This window comes from Dinoponera quadriceps, unplaced genomic scaffold, assembly GCF_001313825.1.
Source record: "Dinoponera quadriceps isolate SergipeBrazil2010 unplaced genomic scaffold, ASM131382v1 scaffold1266, whole genome shotgun sequence".
Lineage (NCBI taxonomy): Eukaryota > Metazoa > Arthropoda > Insecta > Hymenoptera > Formicidae > Dinoponera > Dinoponera quadriceps.
In genome coordinates this window covers 519,883-539,823 of record NW_014555494.1, presented here as the reverse complement: position 1 = coordinate 539,823, position 19,941 = coordinate 519,883, and the positions used below count along the sequence as shown (strand labels likewise).

General features: G+C 44.1%; 1 protein-coding gene across 3 annotated transcripts; it reads left to right on the top strand.

Moving 5' to 3' along the window:
* The first annotated feature begins 328 nt into the window (after positions 1 to 328).
* On the top strand, positions 329 to 17,862 carry LOC106744495 (organic cation transporter protein-like). Of its 3 annotated transcripts, XM_014619327.1 has the most exons (9): positions 330 to 1,266; positions 8,197 to 8,386; positions 10,942 to 11,200; positions 14,924 to 15,222; positions 15,342 to 15,454; positions 16,290 to 16,504; positions 16,729 to 17,077; positions 17,257 to 17,442; positions 17,479 to 17,862. In XM_014619327.1, exons 1-9 carry the CDS (start codon positions 887 to 889, stop codon positions 17,498 to 17,500), a joined length of 2,013 nt encoding a protein of 670 aa, XP_014474813.1. In that variant the 5' UTR covers positions 330 to 886; the 3' UTR covers positions 17,501 to 17,862. The 3 variants fall into 3 exon arrangements, with proteins under 3 accessions (XP_014474814.1, XP_014474813.1, XP_014474812.1); XM_014619326.1 differs by having other exon boundaries at positions 332 to 1,266; positions 17,257 to 17,862; XM_014619328.1 differs by lacking the exons at positions 17,257 to 17,442; positions 17,479 to 17,862 and having other exon boundaries at positions 329 to 1,266; positions 16,729 to 17,081.
* The last annotated feature ends 2,079 nt before the right edge of the window (positions 17,863 to 19,941 follow it).

The window sequence follows — 19,941 nt, the reverse complement described above, 5'->3', positions numbered from 1 at the left end:
GTTTCGCTATCTCTCTCTCCCTCCTCAGCTAACGGAAGCAAGAAGAGGAAGCTCCCGGTGTTTCGAAGTTGAGACTCGAAGCGGATGAGAATTTTTAGCGGATACTGCGCGTCGCGGTCAGCCGGATAACCAATCGATATCCCAAAATATCCGCCGCCGGGTGTCTGCTGCGCCGGTATGGGATGTGCGCGCGGAGAAGAGGCCAACACCGGTGGTGTCGCCGAGCAGCAATGACGGGGGCGATCGATGTGATCCGTGGTGCGTTCAATGCCACTTGGAGAACATTGAATTGTGTTCAGCGGGGACAGAGAGTGAGCGAGTGACAGAGAGAGAGAGAGAGGGGGGATATACCCCACGGTATCGATGCCTATATAGCCAGCCACGGGACGGACCGTTCCAGTCGTGGTCTCTCGTCTCAGGATTTGCCCGCTCCTTTTTTTCCTCTCCTTTTTTCATCAATTATCCTCGGGCTAGCCTCGATTCTCTCTCGCGCGATATCCCCCGCGCTCGGGCGATATGCCGCTCGCTTAACCGGCCGACCGTATCCCACCCGGTGTCGATCAACCTTGGAGGTGCTGTCCGCGGCGAAACGAGCAGCGAGCCGCCGGTGGTAGCAGGCCGTCGAGAGTCCGTCGCTCGCGGCTGAGACAATCAGGATTCCTCGGCATGTTCGTCGGCACGTAGGGGGTCCTCTCGCCGAGGAGGAGCGCGGACGTCCCATTCGTCGTCGCGCGAGGCTGCGAGACGCGTAATCGAGATTTCGCGCGCGGCGCCTCGTCGTCAGGCCCGAAGGCTGGAGTCGAGCTGCAGCCGCGGTTGCGACGAAGCGAGGAAAGCGGTGCCGTCTCTGCCTCTGCGGGGAGCCTCCTCCTCGGCCGGCTGCGACATGCCGCCGCAGGAGAAGTTCTCCACGTCTGTGAACGGGGAGCTCGGCTCGAAGGACGCCAGTCCTTCGGACGGGCTTTCCTGCCGGGACTCGTCGTCCGAGGGCTTCGCCAGCGAGAAGTCCGTCAAGATACGCAGCAACGGCCACCGGCCGAGCGACGCTCACCAGGAGGCCGAGCAGCCAGCCAAGGACATGGACTTCGACGAGCTGCTGCCGCACGTAGGCGAGTTCGGCATCTACCAGAGGATCCTCTTCGTCATGATGATCCCGTTCGCCTTCTTCGTCGCCTGGGTCTACTTCTCGCAGATATTCATCACCCTCGTGCCGGAAGAGCATTGGTGCCGCGTGCCGGAACTGGAGAATCTCACAGCCGCGGAAAGGTAGGAACGAAAGGGGGGGGGGGGAGGGAATAAAGAACGCGTTTCCCAGACGTTTCCCCTAGTTTTGGAGAACCGAGGCTGCCTCTTTCGGAAGTCGTTTCGACGGACGTATTATTATCTTCCGGAGCACGACGTAGCGGCCGCGCGCGCGACCCTGAGCGGGGCCTACAATGGGAATTTAAAGCTTAAGATTTCAGAAACTGACCGATCATCGTTGACTTTTCTCCTATAATTCGCCGGTGATTGGTCTACTTCTTAAGTCTTACACTTTAAATTCCCATTGTGGACCCAGCTTTACGTGTTATCGCCGCTCTCCTTTTCCTCATTGCTGCTCTGGCGCGAATTTCCGTGTCAAATCGCTAAGCCGGGTTCCCCGGGTAACCAGCCCGTTGGTGTGCATCACGGAGCGCGATCGTAATAATAATCGAATAATTCGAGCAAACAAAATCCCGAGATAAGATAAATCAAGCGGCGCAACCACTCGTCTAAGCGCAGAACAAACGTCGGCCGGCCGGCAAACTCCGATAGCGATAACTCTGTAACTTCGACGGGGAATAAACTGGGTGTTGGTGCGCGAACGCGAAACCAAGCGAATACATGTAGGTGGCACGTAATGCTCGCAATGAAACAGTCCGTTGTTCAACGTTGGCTCAACGAGAAAAAGATCTGTCGCGCGAAAAGCGCGACGCGAGGACAGGCGGACAAGCCGGCAGGATGCAAAGTTGCGAACGACGACGCCACGTCCTTCCCCCTCGCGCGATTACATTCTCATTAATACTTTTCTCTTCCGTCTCGTTCTTCCTCTGTCTTGAGAGAGAGAGAGAGAGAGGAAGAGGCGAGGGAAACTCGAAGGACGATGAAACGATAACTCAAGGATCGCTGTTGTCTCGTCGTCGATGACCGTCGATCGCGCCATTAAACACCTTTTCCCGCGGCGGTCACGCTCATTCCGCTTGCGACCGCCGGTATTCCGCTTTAAGCCGCGGCAAAAGCCGCGGCTGACAGCTCTAGCGAATAAATCCTTAACATTCCAATTAACCGGAATACCCAGAAGCGGGTGATTCACGCCGGTCTGTTATATTTTCTCAGACGGAGTCCGATTAGCGCAATTTGCGATCGCTGTCGTCAAACGTGACGACGTAAGCGCGCGATCGCTTTTAAAGTTGCTAATATAAATTATTTATTCATGCCGGCGCCTCGTATGTGCGGAAGTTTCCTCGCTATATTCTCTTAGCTCAGCGGACTCGATAACTTCTCGCGAAGTTTTACTTTCGTCTGAAATACGTCCTGTCTGAATCTTGTCTGAAATCACGGACTGATATTTCCCTCGCTCAGGGCAAAGTGAATTTCCGAAACACTTTTTTCGTTCTTTTCCGGAATCTCCCGATTTTGCACATACGAAGTATCGTTTCTTAGTACGATAAACACTTATTATTCTCAAAGAAGAAGAAGAAGAAGAAAGAGAACAATGAAAAAAGGGAAATAGAAAAAAACACTTCCTTAACGGTATTAAACGTGAGTGAGAACGTATGCGTTTGTATATGCTCGGCGTAAAAAGAAAAAAAACCACCGACGCGTGTTATTATTACAATGGATTTGTATGATGTTCTCATTCACGCGATTCTCCTTTAGCGCATTATCTTAGATATGTAAATCCAGTCGCGGCCAAGTAATGCGAGTAATAACGCTTATAGCGCGTTTCAAAAGTAAGGGTCCGGCGGGACATTAAGAAAAGCCAAGAAAGGGAGAAAAAATTTTTATCATCAACACAACATTTCTATATCACCTTATTTTTCCTTGTATTTACTTTATGTTTCTACATAATCGCCGTGTTTCCTAAGCACTTTATTGCTGCCTGCGCTGCCCGGAAGATCCAACAGTCCCGATGGGAACTTTTCAAGTAACCTCCTTACAGCCCCGACCTTGCACCGAGTGATTTCCACATCTTCCTTCGGCTGAAGGAGCGGCTCGGTTTTCAACGGCTCGACGAGAAGAATGAAGAGCTGAGAGTACAGTAGTGCCGAATGTGAATTTCCGAAACACATTTCTTGTTCCTACCGATTTCGCACATATGAGGTATCATTCCTTAGTTGCGATAAACACTTATTGCTCTCGAGGAAGAAGAAGAAGAAGAAAAATTAAAGAAAAGGAAAAAGAAAGAAAAAAACAGCTCTCCTTAACGGTATTAGGCGGTGAGTGAGAACGTATGGTAACATCGCATCCGCGCAACGCAGGAAAAACCGACACGTGCTGTAATTACCATGAATTTGCACGATGTTCGCATTCACATTGGCTGAACTCTCGGACGGCGAATTTTTCACTGCAGAAGACACGAAGAAACTCGACCCCCGGACACGAAAGCGAAGCTTAAAAAACAATAACGACTACGTAGTGGAAAAACGAACGTAAACACGTGTTGTACCGATAATAAAAGTTCTCCCCTCCGCTTCGTTTTTCTTCTTTTTACGTCCGGCCGGCCCTTACTTCTGAAACGCGCCTCGCAACTCACAGAAGCGCTTCTAACGATCCATTGTGTTGCACTTTGATTACGCGCTTTGAACGCGTGTATTTCGATATGAAAAAATGAAATACCAACATGGACGACTTGTTACGAGAAGCTATTCTCAGCCCATCTTCGCCGATATTTTTCTCGTCGTCATCATCGCGGGGGATCATCGCGCGATTTTTCGCGCGCGCTCGAAAGAAACGGATGGAATCTAGAAAGTCGCGAGAGATTATTAGCATGTGTGTGTGTCTCTCGGCAGCCGGCGAGAAAGTATGGAAACGAGACGCGAGTAGCCTTCGCGCGGCTACAATTCGATTGCGCTTCGGTTCGGCCGAGGCTCGCGAGATTAGTAATCCCGCGCAGGTTAATAGTCTCTGACGTCAGCGCGGTGGGAGATAAATGACCGGTCGACACCGGCTCTTTTGTGGCAAGGAACGCATAAACAATGCGTTTACGGATCGCCTAACAACGACGTTTGCTTATAACATCGAAGTTTCCAAATGGGAAACAAAGCAGACGCTGATGCAGCTCGTCGCTTCGCTTGATCATCGCTGACGAAGTACATAAGAATATCGTTAAAAAAAAAGAAGAAGAAACGCTTAATAATCGGCATAACACCGATGGAGGAAACTGACAAGACGATTATAATTAGCTTAGCGCTTCAATATCGCGTTTAAGATATTCTCTTCTATTCGAATTACGTCGCGCGCAAACTCGACGCTGCGCGCGGCTACTCGTCTCGTCTCGCATTTTACACGTCGGGCGTTCCCGATATATTCGCGAGCGGCATTCCTCGATATATCTCGATATATTCGTGGGCGGAATTGCATTACGCGAATAATAACCTGCCCGACATTATTAAACGGAGACACGAGAGATTAATCGGACGAATATTTATTCTGTCGGCGCGTTGTCGCGCTCAGGCCGCCCTGAGGCCGGTATTTGTGGATAATGAATAATAAATTTGCTCGAAACCTTCGTATGAGCAATGAGAGCGTGAACGTGAAAAATACTCGTGTAAACCTTTCGACATAACGGCGCGCTAATGCCACGCTGATTGCACGTAAGCGACAAGAAACGGATACCTTATATAGGATGTGACTGCGATGGGTATTTCGCTCTCTCTGTGGTGCTACACCGTATAATTACATACCGCTTACAACAGCGGCGCGATATTACGCATAGGAGCTATTTAAAAGATGTTATCGCGCCGTCGGACACGGTGCATCAATGAAGAGAAGGATTTCGCGCTGTTTCTGATATGTAAATGCGCGTGAATGCACACGGAGGTAAAGATTTCTTCAGATTTAGTATTTCCGTTCATTCGACCAAAATGTGTTTTTCACAGAAACAACGTATGTACTTGTACGAAATATTATTTGTTTGAGTAAAAGTTTCATTGTCTGATTCAAGAAAACTCGATTATTTAACGGAAAGAACACTATTACTTGAAATGATATCTTTTAGCCAAATATAAAATATTATTTGGTTACAATAAATATAATGTAAAATGTAAAGTGATATAATGTAAATGTAAAGTGAGACAAATAATTTCTTTGTAAGAAAATTATTTTTCGTCTCAAATTTTTTTAGATAAAGATACGTTCGTTGAAAACGAGAGGTTCGTTGAAAAGTCGAACAATCGTATTTATTAATCGAAGTGTTAGTTTCTTCGGAGTATGTCAATGATGAGATTTGTTTCGGATGCGATAAAATTTATTAAATTCGAAGAAATTTTTTTCAGTGCACATGTCGAGAATTCCTCGCGGGAATTACCCGCGTCGTCAGTCGCGAAATTTGAAAATTATCATTACGACGCCATCTCAAAATTTCTCTCGTTTTATTCATTTAATTCGCGAGTTAAAAATCTGAAAATCATTCTCGACACACCTCCAAGAGGCAAAAATGTACGCAGGGGAAAAGATATGTCCGGGTTTAATGAAATTTCTTTAATCCGGACAAATTTGTCTCTTGAAATGGAGCAAACAAACGAATGTTTGATGCAATAAACAGGATTATTTGATCTTTCAAATTATAAATATCTTTACGTCAAATAATATATTTCTTTTATATTTTCAAACATACATTAAAATGGTTGTCACAAACAATAAATTATTAAAAAGTAATAACATTATGTTAATGGAATATTAAGGAACTCTTTTGTTTCAATGGGACGATATTTAATATGTAAAGAAATAAATTTTTTAATTAAAAACCAGATATATTATTTCCTCTGAATATAATAAAACTGTTTCTTTTTATCAAACAACATAATTTATTCTGGCGAAACAATATTTTCATTCAAACAAAATAACATTTGATATTAAATTATGTTATTTATATCTAACAAACCCAAGTCAAACAAATAGCTATATAAAATCCGAAGAAAATTTTTCTCTGTGTACGCTTAAATGATTTGTTCCTCCCGGCAAAAGAGAAATCCCATATTTCCGCTGGACACGATGAAGAAAATACTTTCGTGCTATGTCAAATGTATAAGGAAAAAAACAGTCTTAAATCAATAATATTCTCATATATAAGCAAGAATATAAATCTTCTTGAAAGAATTTTAGTCTTGATTTGTTTGAATTTTTATTGATGCAAATATTACTTGCAATCAAATCAAAACTAAACATTTTCTGAAAAAGATTATAATACTCTTGCTTATATATGAGAATTATCTATTATTGATTTTAGACTATTATTTCTATGTAAAAATGTACGCAAATATGTACTTTTTAGAACGAAAACTATTTGCGTCGTCAGTCGCAAAGTTTGAAAAATTATTACCGACGCGCTTGCAAATTTATCTCGTAAACTAAAACAGAAATTTATTATGAATGTTTATGACTTGTATGTGTCAAAACATATACGTTTATATTTACTTCTTCTTCATCGCAGAAGACGCTTCCGCAACGCTTCTGCAACGAAGAAACCGCAGGGATGCTGATGAAAAAAACAATTTGGTGCTATTTCAGATATGCAAACTACGTGAATGCACGTATCGAGCTTTTCGAAAAATGAAAATAATTCGCGTTATCAGTCAGCAACATTCGGAAGCTGTTATCAACGCGTCTTCGGAGAATTATCTTACAAAGTAATCTCACAAAATTACTTTGGAAAACCGTTATCGTACTGAGAAAAAGATTTCTTCAAATTTATATAAATTTTATTCCATCCAAACAAATTTCACCACTGGCATGCTCCAATTGAAACTAATGTTTCGATTAACCAGTTAAGTGTGTTTGACGACTATATCCGTCATGGAGATGTGGCAGAATCTTGTGTCATGACGACTATATCCGTCATGCGTAAAATTTTGTTACAATTTGATATTTAAATTGTAATTCTGGCGAAAACTAAATTATATTCGTAAATTTTAATATGGGTAAAATGTTTAGAGGTCAAGACAAAATGAAACAAACAAATGAAAATTATAAATAATTCGAATTGAATTTATAATTTCCTGAGAGCTAACTCGCTTAAATATCGCGACACATACTGGTGGGCGCTTTGCGAAGAGATCGCCACAGTTAACTGGTTAATAAGTACGATTGTTAGGCTTTCCTACGAATATTTCTATCGTAAATAAAAAAATTTGTTTGAAACGAAGGATAATTTTCTCATAAAGAAATTATTTCTTTCATTTTACATATTTATCCTAATCAAGCAATATTTTATTTGGTTAAAAGATATTATTTCAAACAACAGCGTTCTTTTTGTTAGATGATAGAGTTTTCTTGAACGAGACGATGAAATTTTTACTCGAACAAATAATACCTCGTATATGTTGTTTCTGTGAAACAAATTTCAGTGAAATAGATAGAAACACTAAATCTAAAGGAACCTTTTTATCCGTGCGATGTTCTTGCGAATCGTGCGCTAAAGTTGATTTTTCCTGCTGAGGCGGAGACGCGTCTAAGAGACAGAAATCGCGGATTTACACGGTCCAATGCCGTAACTAATAGCCAGTGTGCAGTTACCGACTCGTCAAAACCGCGCGCGAGACGTGCACGCTCGTGCGAGCGTATCGAGGATGAAAAATGTCGTACGTGCACTGCAATCGGTGTCGAATGTGTCCGTGTTCGCGTCCAGGTCTTGCGTAAAGGTCAGATTGCGTGAGTTTGTTAAGCGAAGGTGCGCGCGCGATAATTGAAGACCTTTACGATGATAAGCGCGCTCTCGATTGCCCGTTTGCGTATCCGCTGTTTTCGATTTCCCCGGCTCGGGACACACACTCCCCTCCCTCGTGCCTGACATTTTACCGGGTCGATGCTTGACATTTATTTATCCCACGTCGCTCCTTATTTATATATAAATATGCACATTATGTTTATCTTATCGGGAATCTCTTTTTCTTATTATATAGATATCGCGCTCGCTTATAGACGTTCATATTTTTATACGTTGTTTGCGTCCGCCAGGATCGCGTTGGCGATACCAACGTCCGACGATGAGAACGGCCACTCCAGATGCACGATGTACGACGTGAATTACACGGAGCTGCTGTTAAACGGGATCCGCCAGGCGGATCCGAGCTGGCCGACCAGGGGTTGCACGCACGGCTGGGAGTTTAATTTTACCGACATCCCTTATGAGACCGTGGCGACCGAGGTAAGGAACGGAGAAAAAGAGAGAGAGAGAGAGAACTCATCATCGTCTAACGCGCGATACCCCGACGGCGAGAAGCGACGAGGATTAAACAAGAGCGATATCGTAGCCGCGAGGAAGCCTCCCGTGTTGCAAATCGAACGTCCGATTTAGCGCATATATCGAGCACGCGTTCTCGAGTCGCGTTATTAAGAGTTATCTCAAGGTGACTCTCGAATGCCGTGGTACACGTAGGAAACGAGCGGTTTGAATCGACGGTAAATCCCCCCCCCCCGAGAGATACGCTTAATAAGTGTACCGGGCGACAGCCGAAAGGACACGTGCACTGTCAATGTGCCAAATGTTTTCTTCACCGCGCGGCGCGCTACGAACGGCAAGGAACGCGCGCATTGCGGGTCCGGGAGCTGCCGTAATGCCATGCGACATAAAGACGCATTTTCTTGCAACTTTCAGACGCGATTGCGGCACCGAATTATTAAGCAACATTCGAGCCTCGATTCCTGCGTATAATCGCGCCCGCGAATCGCGGCGCCGTCACAACTCGAAAACTGGTTCGGAGGGAACCTCGATCATTTCTCTCTCTCTCTCTTTCTTCGCGTTGGATCCTCGAGGCCCCCGTAGTTTCTCTCTCTCTTTCTCTCTGTCTATCTAACTTTCGCGTCTCGATTCTTCGGAGATCGAGGTTTATTCCATAATTTCATTTCGCTCCATTTGCTCCGCAGCGGTTAACGCGAGCCCATTATCACACGTCGGGCGCGCAAAAACTGCGCAGTACAAAAAATTTTGTGTTATTTTAACGAGGTGCGTTGATTTAACGTATATTCGTGTACACCGAGATAAATATCCGATCGTGTTCTGATTGGATAATCAAATTTCCGGGGAAAAATAATTATATATGATTATATGTGAATTTTGCTCATATATGACCATATATGTCAATACCAAAAAAAACCATGCTTTGCTATTTAATTAAATGTCGATATCACGTGCTGTCAGAAGCACAAGTGGCCAGAAGCATTTATTTCGATTGTATTTGCATATAATCTGTAAACAATAGTATTTTTTCGTTGTGGACATGTATGATTATATATAATCATATATGGGCAAATTTCATATATGATCTTTTTTCTCCCGGATTGAGAAGTAACAAACGGATATGTCCGATTGGGCGCAATGTCCGATCATTTTGTCATTTCATCCGATCAAGTCGTGCCTTTGTCCGATAAAAATTACAACGGATGAGTACAAACGATGATTAACTTTCCGATTAGGTTTCATCGGTAATTGCATCAGTAACTTCATCGGATAAAGGTATCCATCTCTTGGATCGGACAATAAAAATAAGAATCGGATACATTCCCGGTAAGCAAGAAATCGTTGACACAACGTTATTACAATGATATTTTGTAACTGTAATGTAATTGTTTGTGTTTTCAAATATGTAGTTCTCAATGTTGTACAACGTCACTGTTAATGATATTTGACTCAAACATTAAAAATAATATTTCTATGATTTTAATATTTAGGAATATTATATTATCAATTATTCACGGTCAGTTTAAGAATATTTATAAAATATTATGTCGAAATGTCTATAAAATCCGCATAAAATCAACGTTTTAAAAGATTGATTTAACGTTTCTTGCTTACTAAGTTTAATCGGTTTAATCCGATGGAAATTCTTCTCAGTGTACTTTTTAACATATCACCACATTAAAGTGACAATACCAAAATTTCAATGGACCGTTATTTACACAAAATTTTGTATCGTGTAGTTTCAAAATTTTGAAAAAAAAAACATTTTTCCCCACTCTTCCACGGATCTTCTTCAATTTCTGCTCCAAAACTGCAAAAAAATCCGTTTCAAAAATTCAAATATGTTTGGTTAAAACCCACCGCATTTGCTTTTTTCTATAAAAAAGATATAAGAAATCAAGAAAATTCACGGAAAAATAAGGAAAAAGCAGTTTTTTTTTTCGAAACTTAAAAACCGTAGCGATAATTCACCGATCCTCCCTACGAGAGATTGATGGTCCGTTTGCGTGACGGGAACAATTTTTCATTCTACGTCCGTGAATAAACTAACTGAGCCTGTTTTACATGATCACATTCATATCAAACAAAAAATGCCGAATGGTCTACCAGAGAAACGGTAGCAGTTTTGTTAATTTGCCCCCATAACAGTTAACGCGTTCACTAACACTCGTTATGCGTCGTGCGTCACGAACGTACCGGCTTCCACGAGAGACCGTCCGAAGAATGCGCGACAGAGATCATTTATCACTCTCCGTCTCACGTGCAAACAAATTAACTCTATTTTACATTATTACATAAAAACAGAAAAACGGTTAGTTGGGTGGTCTGTTTAGAGGTGAACCGGTTCCCAGGTGAACGGCAGTCGCATTAATTTACTCGACAATCAATAAGATCCGCGACAATAGATTCACAATCGCGCGCCATTCCTCCCGAGGGTGGGCGCCCTTTCGTCTACCGGATGGACAAAATCGCACACGTCGATTTGAGGGATAAATCATTCGATCTTAGCTCTCCGTTTACAGCTGGGATGGGTGTGCGAGAACAGCGCGCTACCTACCACGGCCCAGAGCGTCTTCTTCGTCGGCGCAATCTTCGGTGGCCTGATTTTCGGATGGATCGCCGACAGGTACGGCAGGATACCGGCGCTGGTCGGTGCCAATGTCACCGGGTTCCTTGCTGGTGTCGCAACCGTGTTGGCCAGCAGTTTCTGGGAATTCGCGTTATGCCGATTCTTCGTCGGCTTCGCCTTCGATAACTGCTTCACTATGATGTACATATTAGGTACGTGTGTATGCGATGTGCTCGTTACCAGGAATAATCTTAGTTGACTTAATCGATCCGATTTAGATGCTTGATCGATACCGTCGGCTTCCATTGCTAATTGCCAGTGATTACTTCAACGTTCACCTCTGAACGTATGAATCGCCAAAGATAAATGCAATTCGCGATGCGTATATTCCCTAGCTCGTCTTATTTACTTCCCGTTGCATACGTTTTACACGTAAATCAGTTACATATGTGGGAGGTAAATGTAATTATTCGCATGTTTCATACGTAAATTAATTAATATATTTCAATCGAGTTTCACACGCAAATTAATTCATATATTTCAATCGAGAATCAGTATCTTTTATAATCTTCCCGATTATTTCGCGGAAAAATTCAAATTTAAATGTTCTATATCGCATTGTAATATCCGTATGTAGGCTCTTATAGGCCATTAGAAGATATTGATTCTTGATTGAATACCAATAAAGCCGTTTAATACATTATTTTTTATTATATTTAAATATATTTAAATTTAAATTTGAATTTGTCAATTATACACTGAGAATAATTTCTATCAGATAAACCGATTAAATGATATAACCGATTGTTATTTTTATCGTTAACCAAGTGATGAATATCTTTTGCAAGATTCACATCATCTTCGATGTCCGACATCCGATATCCAATAGGAGAATACGTTTTCTGGAGACAAACGTGTTGCTTCTTAAGAATCCTGAAAGATGAAGTCTCGTCGTACATCGGACATTGGAGGCAGTGCGATCGGAAGATCTGATCGGGACCTAATCGGAAAATCATTCAAGCGTTCTTAATATATCCTATATAATTTTCATTGGATCAAGTTTTGAGCACGACTTGATCGAATGAAATGACGAAATGACGAATGAGCATTGCACTCGGTCGGATATATCCATTTATTAATTATCAATTACTCGATCAGATAAGATCGGACATTTTTCTCAGTGTAAGTAATTCTTTACGTTCCACAGCTTATCTAATTGAGACGCGGCGATATTATAGCGCGATCACTGGTGGTTCCCATGGCGGTCGACGTGTTAATTTCTATTTAACGATGCGGCTGTACAATTATTTCTCCCCTTCCCCCCCCCCCTCTCTCTCTCATCGCGCGTCAATTGCAAAAGCTTTCAGCTTTCTCTTTTTTTTTCCCACCCAAGTGAGCGCAGCCACGATTATTTTCTATTTGATCACGTGCGCTCCGAAGACCGCGGAGACCAGCCAGGATTGGAATTGGCGCGCCTCGCGGCGAGACACGCGCGATGCGGCGTCTAGACTTAACGGTGCCGGCAAGTTTGCGCCATCGATCATCGTCATGGGTCCCATTTCGTTCGCGAATAATGCGTCAAATGATAATGACCCCGTGAGGAGAACGACCGGCCGGTTATTAATCTGACCCAGTATGCGAAGGCTCGATCTACAGCCGCGACTTATTCGACCACCTCGGGTGATCTAATCGCGCGGTGCGTATTAATTAACGAGCCGGGGAGGCAAATTGAGGCCCGGGCTGTCATTCGCGATACCCGGCTCGCTTAATCGTTCGCTCAACGAGGGCACAATAGCGCGTCGCGCTGTTTCGCCCATTAATCACCGAGCTTAACTCGAGAGCGCGATCAGTTATCTGGCTACACCGGCGTCAAACAGGATCGATGGGATTCCAGATCAGAAACGGCCGGTCTCGGTTTAAGTTTCCTTTTCCGGCCGCGCTCCTTCGTTAATGAACGAGCGTTAATTAGCGGCGTGAAGCTGCGGTACTCGCGGCCTACTCGGGGAGGAACACGCTTTCCATATTTCGCTTTCAGACGAACGAGACAATGCCAGCTTCGTACCTCCGCCGCATCGACCTTAACCCCGTTGTCGCGATTTTCGATGAATACGTGTTGCTATTTTGTTGCATTATTACGACGAAGCCTCCCCCCCTCCCCTGCCCCCGTGTAGGCACGCAGGCCTGCAGACGTGTCACACAGATCGCGCGGGACTCGAAGACGACGAGCGTATTCCGCGACGATCGTGCTGAAGAGATTTAATCTCGCGGATCGTAATTGGTCCCTTCTTGCACAACGGCTAGAATTCAATTGTCAACGGCTAGCCTTGGCGATAGATCGGCGATCTGGTCCGAGTGATTGTGTGGCCCCGGTGACCAGTTTTCGAGTATCGAGTCACGGCCGAGTCCGATCTCCGGATTCAGCTTTCAGGTCGAGCTCGCCCTGAAGGCTTTGACTCACCGGGGGGGAGTCACGGTTATTGCACTCGTGTCTATTTCTCTCTCTCTCTCTCTCTCTCTCTCTCTCTCTCACTCGCCAGTTCCGTTTCGCCGATTTTTCCGCCGGCGGGAAGCGTGGCCAATGTCGAGACGCACGTGCCGCTATTAAATTGAATTAACAGATCACGCGGAATTATTCCGTTTGACTGGCCACATTCGCTGACATTTCGCCGACAAGTGACCCGCGGGAGGGGGGAGGGGGCCGTCCGCGCGCGATATTATCTCCGATAACTCTTTCCGGCCGCGAGACGGCAATTAACATCGGCGGTTTTACGTAAGTGTCTCGCGCTCCTTCGACGGAGCGATCGAAAAGCCTGTTCTCTCCTTATTCTCGGATATTCATTTCTTTCTCTCCCACGACTCCGATCGCAGACAGAAGAAAGATGAACGTTCCGGCGGTGCGGCCCACGTGCGAACGGTATATATTTTTTTTGTAACTTACGAAGCGCGCGCGCGCGCGTTACTTTGTGATCTCGAGACGCATGAATCGGTTTCCACCGGCCCGTAGCCTTGCGACCGCTGTTGAATATGCAAAGATCGGGTAATTTTACGCTTCACAGGTGGATGATGGCGTGCGGAGTGGAAAAATGACCGCTCGCCGATCTAATTGCGATACGGACGTAATCCGTTGTGGCAGCGAGCCCGCTTCTTGTCTCGTCGTGCAACAAACAGGAAGAAGCATCGTCGAACGTCCGGATACGGGTCGATTGCTACCAGCAATCGTCTCATAATTGGGAAGAGCTTACGCCCGGTTATTAAACACGCTCGGAGGAAAAAGTTTCTTTAGATTTAGTATTTCCATTTATACGACCAAAATTTGGTTTCATTGAAACAACACATACCTATACGAAATATTATTTGTTTGAGTAAAAATTTCACTGTCTCATTCAAGGAGGCTCTATTACTTAACAGAAAGAACGCTATTGTTTGAAGTAATATCTTTCAATCGAATAAAATATTAATCGGTTACAATAAACGCATGTAAAATGAAACGAATAATTTCTTTATGAGAAAATTATCTTCCGTTTCGAAGAAATTTTTTTATTTAAGATAAAGTTACATATCCGTTGAAGAGTCGAAAAATCTTAATTAATCGAAACATTAGTTTCTCCGGAACAATGATAAAATTCGCTTGGATGCAATAAAATTGATTAAATTCGAAGAAATCTTTTTCTCAGTGCATTCCGCGCTAACAGTCGGGCATTGCTTAAATTACGAGAGGGAGGGAGGGAGAGAGAGAAAGAGAGATCCCGGCGAGCTCGTCGCGGATTTGGTCGCGGGCGAATGCGAGGTCGCGAAAGCTCGAAGGATGTCGCGACCTCGGCGCGAATAATTCGAGCCCGTCGGAACTATCGAGGCGCGACACTCGCGTCGGGAAGCCGACCTGCTTGAGATTGTGCGTCTTCGTTCTACCTGTGTTCCCGACGTTCATCTTTCAGTACTGGAATACGTGGGACCGAAATGGCGTACCTTCGTGGCGAACATGTCGATCGCCCTCTTCTTCACGTTTGCCGCCTGCATCCTGCCGTGGATCGCGTATTTCTTGGCCGACTGGAGGATGACGTGCATCACCGTCTCCGTGCCTCTGGTTCTCGCGGTGGCGGCACCCTGGTTAGTGCCGGAGAGCGCGAGGTGGCTCGTCAGCCAGGGCCAAGTGGAGAAGGCCATCAGGATTCTTGGTAAATTCGAGCGCATCAACCGCACGAAGGTACCCGAGAACGTGTACCAGAATTTCCGCGTAAGAGTCGTTTTCTCCTCCGTATCCCGTTCGAAGTCGATCAACACTTCGAATGCCGCTGATCGTGTGAAAATTCATGATTCAAACGACGGACTCTTTCTTCGTTCGTGCGAAAACAGGAGACGTGCGCCAGGGTCTGCAAGGAGCAGGAGGCGGACAAAACTTACTCCGTGCTAGACCTGTTCAAGAGTCCGCGATTGAGGAACATCACGATCCTCCTCATTTTTATCTGGTGGGTATCGTTACGCCGATAAAGACGTTCCCCATTTCAAGTGATTTTTACATTAAGAGAAAAATATCTAAAAAATATATTCATTCGATGGATACTAATAACATATTTATTTTCTCTCTCTCTCTCTCTCTCTCTCTCTCTCTCTTTCTTTGAATTCCATTATTTAAGTAGAATAAACAATTGCTTGAACGAAAAGCTAAAAATTTAAGAAAATATATATTTACCCATTTGAAAAATCTTTTTTTCTCAGCGTAAACATATGCATGGAGAAAACAAGTTCTACTGGAACAGCAAATTGTTTGTTAATATGGTGACAGCAAAAACAATTTTTATACGGAAAAAATAATTTTGCTGCAGCGAAACAATTTGTCGTTGCGACAGCAATAAAATTTAGTTGGCACAACCAAAGTGTTTTGCTGTCCACATATCCAGTAAACAGCAATTAATATTCTTGATAAATTTTTCTGCCGTCTAAACAAATTTTTTTTGCTATCATTATATTAACAAACAATTTGTTGTTCAAGCAGAACAAATGTTTTCTCCGTATGTATATTATTATAAATATTGATATTAGTATATATATATTTTTTTTATAAATAATGTTAAATATGGTATCAGTATCCATCGAATAAATATTTCTTATTTCTTCGATACTTTTTCTCTCAACATAAGATTGCGAAGTTATCATACTTGCTGATAATTGCTCCAGAAACTCGTTAAAATCTCGAGACGAGCGTGTGCAGGAAATTATACAGAGAAATGGGAGTATTTGATAATTACAAAGCGCACGGTAAGATAGTCCTTTGCGTATGACTGACCGGGTCTCACGTTGCAGGATGGCGATATCGCTGGTATTCGATGGTCACGTGAGAAACGTGAACAATCTTGGGCTCGATGTCTTCATGACGTTCACCATCGCAGCAGCCACCGAGTTACCCGCCGACACCTTCCTCACTCTCGTTTTGGACCGATGGGGCAGGAGATGGTTGGCCTGCGGCACCATGGTGATTTCCGGAATCTTCAGCATCTGGGCCAGCGCGGTCTCGAACAGTGAGTGTGCCACCAGACCACCTCTTCTCACTATCTTCAAACTGTCATCACGAGAGGACGATTTCCCAGTTTCCGGTGTTCAAGTGTACGCACACGATTGCGCGAGATCAACGTCCGCGGACAATTAAAAGTCGCGATCTTTTAATTTGCTTCTTTACTTTTTCGGAGTACGACTAGAATTAGGCAGTTCTACGGCTTCTACTTCCTTCGATCGACCGTTTCAGATATCTACTCGGCCACCCTAGCGATAATTGGTAGATTCTGGGTGAACATTTCGTACAACATCGGTCTTCAGTACGCTGCCGAGGTGTTGCCGACGGTGGTGAGGGCTCAGGGGGTCGCCTTGATCCACATAATGGGCTACGTCGCCAGCATTCTCGCGCCCTTCGTCGTTTACCTGGACGTCGTCTCGTCGATTCTGCCACTGTTGGTCCTCGGCACCATGGGCATCCTGGGCGGCCTCCTGACGCTATTCCTGCCGGAGACGCTCGACAAGGACCTGCCGCAGACCTTGCAGGACGGCGAGGACTTCGGCAAGGATCAGAAGATATGGGACATGCCGTGCCTCTCGAAGTAAACATCAAAGACGTTTCTATTGATTTGATTGATTTTTCTTCCTCAATTTTCCCCTTATTTCTTCGTCAAATGAACCTTTACGTTGAATCATTGACACGGTATTCTTCTCCTTCGAGACGACGTAGTTTCATTTGAACAAGCACCGAGATTCCTAATCGCACTCGCATCTTCCTCAGAAGGTCCGCGGACGAGGAGGCACCGCCTGTGGCGATCTTCCGGTCCTTCGAGCGCAGCAGCCTGCGGAACTCGATGAGGGCGTCGACGCGCGGCGAGACTCTGAGGAGCAGCATGATACAGAGATCGAGCATCAGGTCGCGCAAGGGCGTCCCCGGCTCGGAAAAGCCTGCCGAAACGGAAAAGCCCGCGGCAACGGAAAGGCCCGCAACAACGGAAAAGCTCGCGGAAACCGAGGGCGACTGAGGATGCGCCGCGACACGCGCTCCTATTCTTGGATAATCGGCCCGGGCGGCACCGTCGCTCTCCTTCAGAATCGTGTGATAGCGGAGCTACCGAAATCAAATTACATATCCGATGCACATACCTTTTTATCGATCTTCCGATAGCGCGTTTCTCAGCTCGTCCGTGATGTAGGAAAAAAACGCGAAGCGTACTCCCTGTTCACGGTTCACTCGCGACAGAGCGTTCTTACGCTATTAGCAATTATATATATATATGTGTATATCAAATTCTATGTGTGTATGACGTCTCGGAAATTCCGACGTGGATTTCAAGTAAATTACATAGGGATTCTACGGGCAATCGTGCAGTATTAATGCAGAGAAGGGAGANGTGGGTGGGAGGGAGAGAGGAGAGAGAGATTCGTAGGTTTTTTTTTACGAGAAAATGTACTTCTCCCGCATCTGCACTTAGTGATAGAGAAAAGAACAACTCGTTCGCGCCGATTCAAGTCTCGAATTCGGCGTGTCCCGCAATTCGAGTCCGGGAATGGCAGCCGCGTTGGGAAGTAGGCGGCGAAGGTAGGGTGGAAAATAGGTAAAGGGTGAGAAAAAAAAACAAACGTGTACTACACGAACATTCCAGGTAGAGCGAATTTTCCAAAGATCTCTCAAAAACGTCTGAAAGATATCTAAAAAGCAAAATAGTACCGGCAATAGTCTTTCAGATGCCTTTGAGACATCCCTTGGACACTTGTTCTGCCCGGGATTATTCCGAAACACGACGTAAGGGTCCAGTTGCGCATTCTCTCGTATGCGTGTGCTCGAGCTTATCGCGTCGCGAAAGCTTCGTCACTGTATTGCTCATCGTACATTATATTTATGCTACGTTCCGAAATGCGCTCGCAGTACCGAAACGACACTACAGTTCATGTAATACAGATATGTTGCTATAGACATCCGGTATTTACGGTACATTTCGGAGCACACCCACAGTACAATTTACAGTCTTTCAAATCAAATTTTAAGTTACCCCGCGAATGACATATCGAGCGCCACCGCGAGAACCCCGACGAGAACTTTTCACCCCTCGTAAGCGGTGTTTTCAGCGTCGAACGCCGAAATTCAATACTCTTGATTTGTACATACGTCTCATAATGCCAGTAAGCTAAGGAAATTGTAAGGGAACTATAGAGGAGCACTTTGTATCCCGTTAATAATGCGTGTGTTAATAAACGTACCGAATTACCGAAGATGGATCAGTCGAACCGCGGCGAACTGGCGGACATGTCGCGGTGTCATTGCGGGATGAGGTGGTGCGATTACCGTCGAACGGTAAGCTATCGGCAGCTTCTCCGATTTCGCTGCAAGCGAGAGAGAGAGAGAGAGAGAGAGAGAGTAAGGACGCAGCCGTTAATTTCCGCAAGTGCCGCGTGTGCATCCACCGTCGCATCGACGCGCAGCACGTCTGCATTAACGTCGCAACTTAATGAGAAACCTAATGCGGACAATTGGTATCGTTAATAAGCGGCCGTATTATTGTGACACACGCGTGTCATTTGATTCACCTTATCGGCGCTTCTCCGAACCGCGTCCTGAGGACGGTTCATCGTTCACCTCACGGTGAACGGCTGAGACAGCCGTCCGACGAGCGTTCACCCGGTTCTATTTCGGAAAGATTTATCCGCGCGTACCACAATGTCAAGGTACGGAAAGTGCGCGAAACTTTCGCTGAACCGGCATTTCGCGACATTAAGACCGAATGAATGAATGAATGCGGTCTCGGTATTGGGAGAAGATAAGGCGCCACGTCGCTGACGCAAGCTGACAATTAACGACCCGCAATTATCGTGATGAAAAATTGATTACTCTGATTGTTTTACTAATTGACTGGGTTCATTGATCACCCGAGTCGAGATTTCGATGCCACTCTGATGCTCTTAGGAGGAATGGTGAGGTAAAAAACGAGTTTGATAAGAATTCGATGAAACTTGCACACATCGTATCCCTATAAGAGCGTAATATTCCTAGAATATTATATGAATATTATTAAATATTAAAATAATATTTTTATAATATTCTAAGAATGTTATGTAATATTTTTTAATATTAAAATAATATTTTTATAATATTCTAAGAATGTTATGTAAGATTTTTTAATATTATGAGAATGTTCTATTGATGTCATATGTCCGCTTTACATAATATTCTTGATATATTAATGTCAAGGACATAAAAATTGGAATATTAAAAAAATAAAATAATAATATATAAAAATATATATAATAAATAAAGAAATATATTTATATATTATATTTGCATATATGAATAATTTTTTTAGTATAAAATGTATTCTTACACAAATTATCTTGACTTTATTTATATAATAAAACAACTGGCATTGAGGTACATTTGAAATAAAAAACTACAATTATATATATTATATATATATAGAGTTGAATATTT